Source organism: Bombina bombina, chromosome 2 (assembly GCF_027579735.1).
Source record: "Bombina bombina isolate aBomBom1 chromosome 2, aBomBom1.pri, whole genome shotgun sequence".
Lineage (NCBI taxonomy): Eukaryota > Metazoa > Chordata > Amphibia > Anura > Bombinatoridae > Bombina > Bombina bombina.
The window spans coordinates 1,142,916,111-1,142,929,836 of record NC_069500.1 but is presented as its reverse complement, the minus strand read 5'-3'; the positions used below and the strand labels follow the sequence as shown (position 1 = coordinate 1,142,929,836).

The 13,726-nt window shown below is 39.1% G+C and overlaps 1 protein-coding gene across 1 annotated transcript in view; it reads left to right on the top strand.

The window, feature by feature from the left end:
- The window catches only part of LOC128647449 (probable ATP-dependent RNA helicase DDX60), a 1,088,706-nt gene that overhangs the window by 90,292 nt on the left and 984,688 nt on the right, over nt 1-13,726 (top strand). Inside the window, exon 3 of the mRNA XM_053700235.1 lies at nt 12,742-12,931. Coding sequence (XP_053556210.1) covers nt 12,742-12,931 — 190 coding nt within the window. The remainder of the gene's footprint in view (nt 1-12,741; nt 12,932-13,726) is intronic.

The following is a 13,726-nucleotide window of genomic DNA, read 5'->3' as shown; positions in this document are numbered from 1 at the left end:
CAACCCTGTTTCAAGCAATTCTAACAGCTCCATATTTCCAAGTTCCAACATATATACACATAAACATGAATACACATATATATGCATATAAACACATTCATACACATATATACACATAAATACACATATATACACATAAACATGAATACACATATATATGCATATAAACACATTCATACACATATATACACATAAATACACATATATACACATAAACATGACTACACATATATACACATAAATACACATATATACACATAAACATGACTACACATATATACACATAAATACACATATATACACATTAACATGAATACACATATATACACATAAACATGAATACACATATATACACATAAATACACATATATACACATAAACATGAATACACATATATATGCATATAAACACATACATAAACATGTATACACATATATACACATAAATACACATATATACACATAAACATGAATACACATATATACACATAAATAAACATGAATACACATATATACACATAAATACACATATATACACATAAACATGAATACACATATATACACATAAACATGAATACACATATACACACATAAATACACATATATACACATAAACATGAATACACATATATATGCATATAAACACATACATACACATGTATACACATATATATACACATAAACATGAATACACATATATATGCATATAAACACATACATACACATGTATACACATATATACACATAAACATGAATACACATATATATGCATATAAACACATACATACACATATATACACATAAATACACATATATACATATAGGGGCCTATCTATCAAGCTCCGTTTGGAGCTTGAGGGCCCGTGTTTCTGGCGAGCCTGCAGGCTCACAAGAAACACCAGTTATGAAGCAGCGGTCTAAAGACCGCTCCTCCATAACCCTGTCCACCTGCTCTGATGAGGCGGACAGGAATCGCTGGAATTCAACCCGATCGAGTACGATCGGGTTGATTGACACCTCCCTGCTGGCAGCCGATTGGCCACGAGTCTGCAGGGGGCGGTGTTGCACCAGCAGCTCACAAGAGCTGCTGGTGCAATGCTGAATACGGAGAGCGTATTGCTCATGAATACACATATATATGCATATAAACACATACATACACATGTATACACATATATACACATAAATACACATATATACATATAGGGGCCTATCTATCAAGCTCGCCAGAAACACCAGTTATGAAGCAGAGGTCTAAAGACTGCTGCTCCATAACCCTGTCCGCCTGCTCTGATGAGGCGGACAGGAATCGCTGGAATTCAACACGATCGAGTACGATTGGGTTGATTGACACCTCCCTGCTGGCAGCCGATTGGCCGTGAGTCTGCAGGGGGCAGCGTTGCACCTGCAGCTCACAAGAGCTGCTGGTGCAATGCTGAATACGGAGAGCGTATTGCTCTCCTCATTTAGCGATGTCTGTCGGACCTGATCCGCACTGTCGGGTCAGGTCTGACAGACATTTCATAAATAGGCCTCAATGACACAGTCAGCAAAATGATTATAACTCACTGAAGGTTCAGATGATGATTAGCATCTTTTAGCAATAAAGTATTTTTTAATTAATGTATGATATTGTTTTTTTAAAACATAATGCTATTCCACACTTAATAGACTACAGTATAGTGTAAATATAACTTTTATATGCACTGGGGAACAATATTAGTGTGACTCACCAATCAGCAAGGGCTATCCAGGGTTCTAAACCAAAAATGGGCCAGCTCCTAAGCTTAGATTCCTGCCTTTTCAAATAAAGATAGCACGAGAACGATGAAAAGTTGATAATAGGAATAAATGAGAAATTGCTTAAAATGTCATGCTCTATCTAAATCAGACTGACAGATATCAGTATTACAATGTAACTATCCCTAATTTTGGAGGGGAAAAAAAATGGTTTGGAAATAGCAAAGTGCTACTTGTACTTATTGCCCTATAACTTGCAAAAAAAGGAAAGAAATTGGCTTTCTATAAAACCTGGTTTCTTCAAATGTGGCAGTAAGAGATGTAAGTCTTGTGCCTATGCGTCATTTGGCGCCAGTTTTACATCCAGCAACAGCCACAAGACATTTGAAATTCGTGAACATATGACATGCAATTCTTGTTATGTCATATATCTTTTGACCTGCAGGGGGTGTTTCAGGCAGTACGTGGGACAAACGACACGTGCGTTAAAGGATCGCTTTCTTGAGCATTTACGCTCAATTGATGACCCAGAGTCCACTACCCCCATCTCCCTGCATTTCAAAAGACACCACAATTCTGATAGTTCATTGCTGACATTTCAAGCAATCCAATTGATCTCTAGACACCCAAGAGGTGGTAACAGAGGAACTGCTCTCAGTAAGAGAGAAGTATATTGGATTTTTCAGTTGGGCACTAGAGTGCCGGCAGGTTTAAATTTTGATTGGGATGTAAGATTATTTGTAGATCAATAGAGTTCTTATTTTCTATCTTTATTGTAATCTCTTTCACTTTATTTAGTTTTTTGCTTTTTGCTTATTGACTCAGTATTCACTAGTATTTGTATATCAAATTCAATGTGGCACTATTATTTTTTGTGAAATTAGAAGTATATTTAAGTCTATACTTTTGTGCAATTATTTATTTACATTTATCATTTTTTACAGGTAAATAATATTTGTATATTTTTGCATTCACATTTTTTGTGTATTCTTTTAGTGCCTAATTGATCATATGTATACATCAGTCAAATATTTTATAAGCACATATATATTTTTTTGTTAAGACATTGTAACTCCAGTGACATGTTCTGCACACATTCACTTGTCTTTAATGATTGGCTATACATTAATTAGCCCTTTAATTGCTGTGATTGAACAACAGCTCTGTATTTAAGGCACTGAATTGTGGGAACAGACATGGTCACTGAGGATTACTATGTAGCAACATAAGGAAACGCGTCTGACCTATTTTTTCCCCTATACTGCTGCCTGTCTTTTGCTGTCATTTCCTTACGTGTTGGAGTACTTTGCTATAAGGCATATTTGGCTTGTTTAGCCCTTTTTTCCACATGTTCTAAATAAACAGGTAACTACTTGGCATTATTTACTTGTTGAGTCTCATTGCTGCCGGGTGCGCTGGACTTTGCTGTTATATGCACTGGGAAAAAATATTAGTGTGACTCACCAATCAGCACGGGCTATCCAGGGTTCTAAACCAAAAATGGGCCAGCTCCTAAGCTTAGATTCCTGCCTTTTCAAATAAAGATAGCACGAGAACGATGAAAAGTTGATAATAGGAATAAATGAGAAATTGCTTAAAATGTCATGCTCTATCTAAATCAGACTGACAGATATCAGTATTACAATGTAACTATCCCTAATTTTGGAGGGAAAAAAATGGTTTGGAAATAGCAAAGTGCTACTTGTACTTATTGCCCTATAACTTGCAAAAAAAGGAAAGAACATGTAAACATTGGGTATTTCTAAACTCAGGACAAAATTTAGAAACTATTTAGCATGGGTGTTTTTTGGTGGTTGTAAATTTACTTTGTTTTGCTTGGTATCCTTTGTTGAAAATCATATAGGTAGGCGCAGCAGCTTGCACATGTCTAGAGCACTATACGGCAGCAGTTTGCAAGAATGCTTTAGCAATGTTACATACAACTGAATATTGAATGTTATAATACTGTTGCCATAAACTATTGCCATATAATTCTCCAGATGCATGCCTAGGTAATATTTTTGATAACAGAAGAAAATTGAAATCTTTTTCAAAAATGTATGCCCTATCTGAATTACAAAAAGGAAAGTTTTGGTTTCATCTTCCTTTAACCCCTTAGTTACCACTGACCTAAAATGGTAACAGGACAACATTAGCTGTTATCATTTCATTCCCTCTATTCCTGTAAAGTTTTCTAGTAATAAAACTATTAGTGACCAATGAAATATACAGCTGTAATCAAAATAATTAACCCCCATTGCAAACCAGGTTTATTGTCAAAATGTATTTTCAGCTGTTTGCAATGAACAAATCAAACAAAAGCAATTGAAATAGCTCAACACAACGAATACTTTAAGTGTTTTTTTCCCAAATTCAACTGAAAATGCAACTTTTAATGAATTCTGCAGTCTCAAAATGATTCAACCCCTTCATGGCAAGCATCTTTAGAAATAGAGCACACTTTTGCTGTTATGACCTGCTGCAAACAAGATGCATAGCCATACACCAGCTTTTGGCAGTTTTCCTGAGGAAACTTAGCCCATTCCTCATGAGCAATAGCCTCTAGTTCAGTAATATTCTTGGGTTTGTGTGCTGCAACCAGAGATTTTCTATGGGATTCAAGTCAGGTGACTGTAATGGCTACTGTAGAATCTTCCATGACTTCTTCTGCAACCAAGCCTTGGTGGAATTTGAGGTATGCTTGGGATCATTGTCCTGTTGGAAGGTTCAATGACGCCCAAGCTTCAGCTTCCTCACAGAAAGCATGATGTTTTCTCCTAAAAAAGAAAAAGCCAGATGAAACAGCATGTTTTGCTGAGAAACGCGTTGCTATTTATCTGTGTATTTTAATAAATATACACTTTTTATATCCACCTGCTTGTCCACTTACTCTTGCTTCTAAGAGTCTTATCACCATTTTTGGGCCAACTGTGCCCGTTTTACTGCTGGTTGTAGCGCTCCCCTTGTTGGCCACGCTCAGCTCTCTCTGTCTGCATCTCCAAGCCTATCTGGCGTCAGCTGTCGGACAGTCGGCGCTCCTGGATTGGATGCCGCTGGTCACCTGACCCAACATTGTACGTTCCAGTCGATGCTGTGAGTCATACGGGTGACTCTGAGTGTCCTGTGCTGTCTTGCCTGGCACTCCTGTTGTGCCGCTCCCTCTGTGAGTTTCCATTGCTAAGGGTTCAGGGTAATCACTCTCCTGCGGGGCTATTTTTGTCTATACTACACCATGTGGCGCCTCTCTTCCTTTTTCAGGTCAACATCGTTGGATCTCCTTTTTTAAGAGTGCAGCCGTTACAGTCTTTATACCATTTGTTGCACAAGCGCACCTCCCTGGGACTTTGGCGTCCTGTTTTTGCATCCGAGATGTTTTCTCCTAGGATTTCCTGATACTTGAGTTAATCCATCTTGCCTTCCACACGCAGCAGGTTTCCAGTGCCAGAGGATGCAAAGCAGCCCCAGAGTATCACCGAGCCACCACCATGCTTAACTGTAGGCAGAGGGTTCTTTTCAGCGTATGCTTCATTCTTCCTCCTCCAGACATACCGCTGATCCACCGGGCCTAAAAGTTCCAGTTTTGTTTCATCGCTCAAAAGAACAGAATCCCAAAATGTCTGTGATACCTAAACAGTGTCATCTTGTAGGTGAATGCATTGCGGATGTTGAGGAGTTTAAATGTTTTCCCATGACTGCTTTTTAGAGGAGTGGTAATTTACGAGATGTCTTGATTAAGGCAGATATAAGACCAAAGAAATCTCTAAAACAATAATTTATCTCCAGAAAAGGATGTAGGGTGCTTTTATATTGAATGTGAGCTGGGCAGTAGCTCATGGTAGTTCCTGTCTACATTGAGTATAGTGCTGGTCTGATAGAGTGTGTAAATCATTTCTTCTGTTAAGTGTGATCAGTCCACGGGTCATCATTACTTGTGGGATATTAACTGCTCCCCCACAGGAAGTGCAAGAGGATTCACCCAGCAGAGTTGCTATATAGCTCCTCCCCTCTACGTCACCTCCAGTCATTCTCTTGCACCCAACGACTAGATAGGATGTGTGAGAGGACTATGGTGATATATTTAGTTTTTATATCTTCAATCAAAAGTTTGTTATTTTATAATAGCACCGGAGTGTGTTATTCCTTCTCTGGTAGAATTTGAAGAAGAATCTACCTGAGTTTTTCTATGATTTTAGCCGGAGTAGTTAAGATCATATTGCTGTTTCTCGGCCATCTGAGGAGAGGTAAACTTCAGATCAGGGGACAGCAGGCAGATTAATCTGCAAAGAGGTATGTAGCAGTTTATTATTTTCTGACATGGAATTGATGAGAAAATCCTTCCATACCGTTATAATGTAAACTCAGCCTTGAATGCAGTAGATGTAGCTGATATCAGGCTGTCATGTATGTATATTTTACACTTCAGTTTTCTGGGAAATGGTACTTCTCTGGCTTTTAAACTGTATACATAGACTTAACCTATTTTGCAGGGACTTGCAATAGGTTTTAAATGACAATTAATTATTGAGGTAAAACGTTTTTTTGCTGGCATGTAAAAACGTTTTTTTCTCTGAGGTACTGGGTGAAAAAATGTTTTGGGCACTTTTTTTCCACTTGGCAATAGTTTTGATTTAAATTAGAGCAGTTCACTGATCCCTCTCACTGTTATGTGTGTGGGGGAGGGGCCATTTTTGGCGCTTTTACTATGCATCAGAAAAACTCAGTCAGAGGTTCATTTTCTTCCTGCATGATCCGGTTCATCTCTACAGAGTTCAGGGATCTCAAGAGTCTTTTTTGAGGGAAGTAATCATTACAGCAGAGCTGTGCTGATTGTATTAACTGTGATATAAAAAACGTTTATTTGTGTATTTTTTTCTGCTGCCTGGGTTAGTTATCATTTGCTGAGGGGAACAATCCTTTGCTAAAACTGTATATTCTGACAAAGATTGATGCTATAACTTAATTATTTTATCTGTTATAATATTTTTCTGTGCTTCTTAAAGGCACAGTTCGTTTTCATATTATTTGTAAATTACTTTGAAAAGTATTTCCAAGTTGCTGTTTATTTGCTAGTGTGTTAAACATGTCTGATTCAGAGGAATATCTCTGTGCTATATGTGTTAATGCCAAAGTGGAGCCCAATAGAAATTTATGTACTAAATGTATTGATGCTACTTTAAAAAATAGTCAATCTGTACAAATTGAACATATTTCACCAAACAACGAGGGGAGAGTTATGCCGACTAACTCGCCTCACGTGTCAGTACCTGCATCTCCCGCTCAGGAGGTGCGTGATATTGTAGCGCCGAGTGCATCTGGGCGGCCATTACAAATCACATTACAAGATATGGCTACTGTTATGACTGAAGTTTTGGCTAAACTACCAGAACTAAGAGTTAAACGTGTTCACTCTGGGATGAGAACAGAGTGCGCTGATAATGCAAGGGCCATGTCTGATACTGCGTCACAGTTTGCAGAACGTGAAGACGGAGAGCTTCATTCTGTGGGTGACGGTTCTGATCCAAATAAACTGGACTCAGACATTTCAAATTTTAAATTTAAGCTTGAGAACCTCTGTGTGTTACTAGGGGAGGTATTAGCGGCTCTGAATGATTGTAACACAGTTGCAATCCCAGAAAAAATGTGTAGGTTGGATAAATATTTTGCGGTACCGACGAGTACTGACGTTTTTCCTATACCTAAGAGACTTACTGACATTATTACTAAGGAGTGGGATAGACCCGGTGTGCCTTTCTCACCCCCTCCTATATTCAGAAAAATGTTTCCAATAGACGCCGCCACACGGGACTTATGGCAAATGGTCCCTAAGGTGGAGGGAGCAGTTTCTACTTTAGCTAAGCGTACCACTATCCCAGTGGAGGATAGCTGTGCTTTTTCAGATCCAATGGATAAAAAATTAGAGGTTTACCTTAAGAAAATGTTTGTTCAACAAGGGTTTATATTGCAACCTCTTGCATGTATTGCGCCTGTCACGGCTGCAGCAGCATTTTGGTTTGAGTCTCTGGAAGAGACACTTCAATCATCCACACTAGATGACATCACACACAAACTTAAATTCCTTAAGTTAGCTAATTCATTTATTTCAGATGCCGTAGTACATTTAACTAAACTTGCGGCTAAAATTTCAGGATTCGCCATTCAGGCACGCAGAGCTCTGTGGCTAAAATCCTGGTCAGCTGATGTTACGTCTAAATCTAAATTGCTTAATATTCCTTTCAAAGGGCAGACCTTATTCGGGCCCGGCTTGAAAGAGATTATTGATGACATTACAGGAGGTAAAGGTCATGCCCTGCCTCAGGACAAGGCCAAAGCCAAGGCTAGACAGTCCAATTTTCGTTCCTTTCGTAATTTCAAAGCAGGAGCAGCATCAACTTCCTCTGCACCAAAACAGGAAGGAGCTGTTGCTCGCTACAGACAAGGCTGGAAACCTAACCAGTCCTGGAACAGGGGCAAACAGGCCAGAAAACCTGCTGCTGCCCCTAAGACAGCATGAATTGAGGGCCCCCGATCCGGGACCGGATCTAGTGGGGGGCAGACTTTCCCTCTTCGCCCAGGCTTGGGCAAGAGATGTTCAGGATCCCTGGGCGTTAGAGATCATATCTCAGGGATACCTTCTGGACTTCAAATCCTCTCCCCCAAGAGGGAGATTTCATCTGTCAAGGTTGTCAACAAACCTAACAAAGAAGGAAGCGTTTCTACGCTGCGTACAAGATCTTTTATTAATGGGAGTGATCCATCCAGTTCCGCGGTTGGAACAAGGACAAGGGTTTTACTCAAATCTGTTTGTAGTTCCCAAAAAAGAGGGAACCTTCAGGCCAATCTTGGATTTAAAGATCCTAAACAAATTCCTAAGAGTTCCATCGTTCAAGATGGAAACTATTCGAACAATTTTGCCCATGATCCAAGAGGGTCAGTACTTGACCACAGTGGATTTAAAGGATGCTTACCTTCACATACCGATTCACAGAAGTCATTACCGGTATCTAAGGTTTGCCTTTTTAGACAGGCATTACCAGTTTGTAGCTCTTCCATTCGGACTGGCTACGGCTCCAAGAATCTTCACAAAGGTTCTGGGCACTCTTCTGGCGGTACTAAGACCGCGAGGAATTTCAGTAGCTCCGTACTTAGACGACATACTGATACAAGCTTCAAGCTTTCAAACTGCCAAATCTCATACAGAGATAGTACTGGCATTTCTAAGGTTGCATGGATGGAAAGTGAACGAAGAGAAAAGTTCTCTCTTTCCACTCACAAGAGTTCCCTTCCTGGGGACTCTGATAGATTCTGTAGAAATGAAGATTTACCTGACAGAGGACAGGTTAACAAAACTTCAAAATGCATGCCGTGTCCTTCATTCCATTCAAGAGACCAGAAATTCTCTTCTATGGTGGCTTTATCGGCCACATCTGTCCAGGGGAATGCCATTCAGCAGGCCAGACTGGTCAATTGTAACAACAGACGCCAGCCTACTAGGTTGGGGCGCTGTCTGGAATTCTCTGAAGGCTCAGGGACTATGGAATCAGGAGGAGAGTCTTCTTCCAATAAACATTCTGGAATTGAGAGCAGTCCTCAATGCTCTTCTGGCTTGGCCCCAGTTAGCAACTCGGGGGTTCATCAGGTTCCAGTCGGACAACATCACGACTGTAGCTTATATCAACCATCAGGGAGGGACAAGAAGCTCCCTAGCAATGATGGAAGTATCGAAGATAATTCGCTGGGCAGAGTCTCACTCTTGCCACCTGTCTGCAATCCACATCCCGGGAGTGGAGAACTGGGAGGCGGATTTCTTAAGTCGTCAGACTTTTCATCCGGGGGAGTGGGAACTTCATCCAGAGGTCTTTGCCCAAATACTTCGACGTTGGGGCAAACCAGAGATAGATCTCATGGCGTCTCGACAGAACGCCAAGCTTCCGCGCTACGGGTCCAAATCCAGGGATCCGGGAGCGGTCCTGATAGATGCCTTGACAGCACCATGGACCTTCAGGATGGCTTATGTGTTTCCACCTTTCCCGATGCTTCCTCGATTGATTGCCAGAATCAAACAGGAGAAAGCATCAGTGATTCTAATAGCGCCTGCATGGCCACGCAGGACTTGGTATACAGATCTGGTGGACATGTCATTCTGTCCACCTTGGTTGTTACCTCTGAAACAGGACCTTCTGATTCAGGGTCCTTTCAAACATCAAAATCTAACTTCTCTGAAGCTGACTGCTTGGAAATTGAACGCTTGATCTTATCAAAGCGTGGTTTTTCTGAGTCAGTTATTGATACCTTAATACAGGCTAGGAAGCCTGTTACCAGAAAGATTTACCATAAAATATGGCGTAAATACCTATATTGGTGCGAATCCAAAGGTTACTCTTGGAGTAAGGTTAGGATTCCTAGGATATTGTCTTTTCTACAAGAGGGTTTAGAAAAGTGGTTATCCGCTAGTTCCTTAAAGGGACAGATCTCAGCTCTGTCCATTCTGTTACACAAGCGTCTGTCAGAAGTTCCAGACGTTCAGGCTTTTTGTCAGGCTTTGGCCAGGATTAAACCTGTGTTTAAAGCTGTGGCTCCACCATGGAGTTTAAACCTTGTTCTTAACGTTTTACAGGGTGTTCCGTTTGAACCCCTTCATTCCATTGATATAAAGTTGTTATCTTGGAAAGTTCTATTTTTAATGGCTATTTCCTCGGCTCGAAGAGTCTCTGAGTTATCAGCCTTACATTGTGATTCTCCTTATTTGATTTTTCACTCGGATAAGGTAGTTCTGCGTACTAAGCCTGGGTTCTTACCTAAGGTAGTCACTAACAGGAATATCAATCAGGAGATTGTTGTTCCATCCTTGTGCCCAAATCCTTCTTCGAGGAAGGAACGTCTTTTGCACAATCTGGATGTAGTTCGTGCCCTTAAATTTTATTTACAGGCAGCTAAAGATTTTCGACAAACGTCTTCCCTGTTTGTCGTTTACTCTGGTCAGAGGAGAGGTCAAAAAGCTTCTGCTACCTCTCTCTCTTTTTGGCTTCGTAGCATAATTCGTTTAGCTTATGAGACTGCTGGACAGCAGCCTCCTGAAAGAATTACAGCTCATTCCACTAGAGCTGTGGCTTCCACTTGGGCCTTTAAGAATGAGGCCTCTGTTGAACAGATTTGCAAGGCTGCAACTTGGTCTTCGCTTCATACTTTTTCCAAATTTTCCAAATTTGACACTTTTGCTTCCTCGGAGGCTATTTTTGGGAGAAAGGTTCTTCAGGCAGTGGTTCCTTCTGTATAAAGAGCCTGCCTATCCCTCCCGTCATCCGTGTACTTTTGCTTTGGTATTGGTATCCCACAAGTAATGATGACCCATGGACTGATCACACTTAACAGAAGAAAACATAATTTATGCTTACCTGATAAATTCCTTTCTTCTGTAGTGTTATCAGTCCACGGCCCGCCCTGTTTTTTAAGGCAGGTAAATATCTTTTAAATTATACTCCAGTCACCACTACACCCTTGGCTTCTCCTTTCTCGTTGGTCCTTGGTCGAATGACTGGAGGTGACGTAGAGGGGAGGAGCTATATAGCAACTCTGCTGGGTGAATCCTCTTGCACTTCCTGTGGGGGAGCAGTTAATATCCCACAAGTAATGATGACCCGTGGACTGATCACACTACAGAAGAAAGGAATTTATCAGGTAAGCATAAATTATGTTTTTTTGATATTTTAATTTGTTCATTGCAAATAGCTAAAAGTCTGTACATTTTGACAATAAACGGGATTTGCAATGGGGGTTGAATAATTTTGATTACATCTGTGTGTCCACACGTCATGACACTCACTGTTTTCACACGGAGGAAAATAAGGTAACAGCTGCTGCACATTGTTAAACAGTTCAGTAGCTGTTATATACCTTAAACGCTCTATATTTGTAAATATTCTTGTTCATAGAGCAAATTAGTCAGCAAGGAACAGGATTACCAAATAACCCTGTAACAGGTTTCTGACTATGGCTATTTTTAATTGTTGATTGTAGACATTTGTAATCTGAAGTACTCTTCCGTAAATAGGAAGAAAGTCTCTTGTTTGTTGATCTTTCACTGTGTGTATATATATATATATATATATATATATATATATATATATATATATATATATATATATATATATATATATATGTATTAAGCTCATTTTGTATATTAAAAATCTTGCTTTTAAGTGTAAAAAACACGTGTTAGTAAACTCCTTAAACACTGAAACAAAAGCTGCACTCCTGTTAAAATAGCAGCAGGACTCTTTAACCCCTTACTGCCCGTAGCAAGTTCCATAGTACTGATTGAACATCAGCTCTAAGGACTCTAGAAAAACCTCGGCCATTTTAAGGGATATAGGAGGATTCTCGATCAAGGAGTGAACATCTACTAACACAGTGCTGAAAAAATACCTCATAGTGAACGAGGTAAAACCAAGTGAGTACGGATATTTCTTCTTTTTACACGTATATCAATATAAAAAACGTATTACACTAGGAGTGCCTCTGTGTGCTTGTCTATCTCTACATTTTTCCAGACACTTGGGAGGGACCTCATTCTACAGGGGATCGCTCCATACCAAACGAGCTGCCGTGTCTTTTTGGTACTCAGGAACCAGTACTGCGGACTGTGTGAAAAACTCTGCTCCAAAGACTATCCATTTTAAATTTGTGTGGGACTATTAGAGATATATACTGTATATATACTGTATATACTTGTTATCTTAAAACACTTATAGGGAATAGAAGTGTATATATATATATATATATATGTAAAAAACACTACAAATAACCCACAGTATTCTCCAAGTGCTGAATAATTCTCTTCTTTGTAATATATATATATATACACACACACATATATATATATATACACATATATACACACAGTATGTGTGTTTGTGTGTTGTAATCAATACAATATTTATATGTAATGTAAATATAACATAATATAAAATAAGAATATACATTTTTAATATTTTTGTCATTTCAGGTTTTCTAGTCTGCTTAATGATTATGTTGAATCTGAATTTTTCCTGATTGATGGTGATTCCCTATTGATAAGTTGCATTTCTGATGAGACGCTACAGAAGGGACAGGATCTGCACTTCATTTTCTTGGTTGAACGATATTTACAGAATCTGACCACGAAAGGAGGAAACTATGTTATTGTTTTTTTTACGGTAATTGAAGTGATTGTAGAATAATCTGTAGTATCTGTGACATGCAACAATTTAAAGGAATATTAAACCCAATTTTTTTTTTTTCATGATTCGGATAGAGCATGTAATTTTAAGCAACTTTCTAATTTACTCCTATTATGAAATTTTCTTCGTTCTCTTGATATCTTTATTTAAAAAGAAGGAATGAAAGCTTAGGAGCCAGACAATTTTAAGTTCAGCACCTGGGTAGCACTTGCTGATTGGTGGTTAAATGTAGCCATCAATCAGCAAGCGCTATCCAAGATACTAAACAAAAAATGGGCCGGCTCCTAAGCTTTCATTCCTGCTTATTCAAATAAAGATTCCATGAGAACAAAGAAAAAATGAAAATAGGAGTAAATTAGGAAGTTGCTTAAAATTGGATGCTCTATGCGAATCATAAAAGAAAAAATGGGGGTTTAGTATCCCTTTAACTCAGTCTGTGCATTAATCCTTTTTAATATAAAAAAAAATGCAACATATAAGGACAGAAGTCTGATCTTGGGTCTGATGTGGGCAAGGGGCATACAGAGATGATACAGGATCTGGGCTCTGGTGTTAGTATGGGGCTGACAGGTAAACTGCAGGAAAAAAAAATATTACTGTTATTGGTGTGGTTTAATTTAGAAAAACGGACTGGGAAATAAAAAAATATTTATTCCCAATTTGGTGCTGCCTTACCGCTCAAGTAAGTTACAAATCCAAAACAAAAAGGGAGAAGAAAGAAAGGATTGGGCACACTACCTTCTAATTATAGTAAAATTCCTACTTTATTAA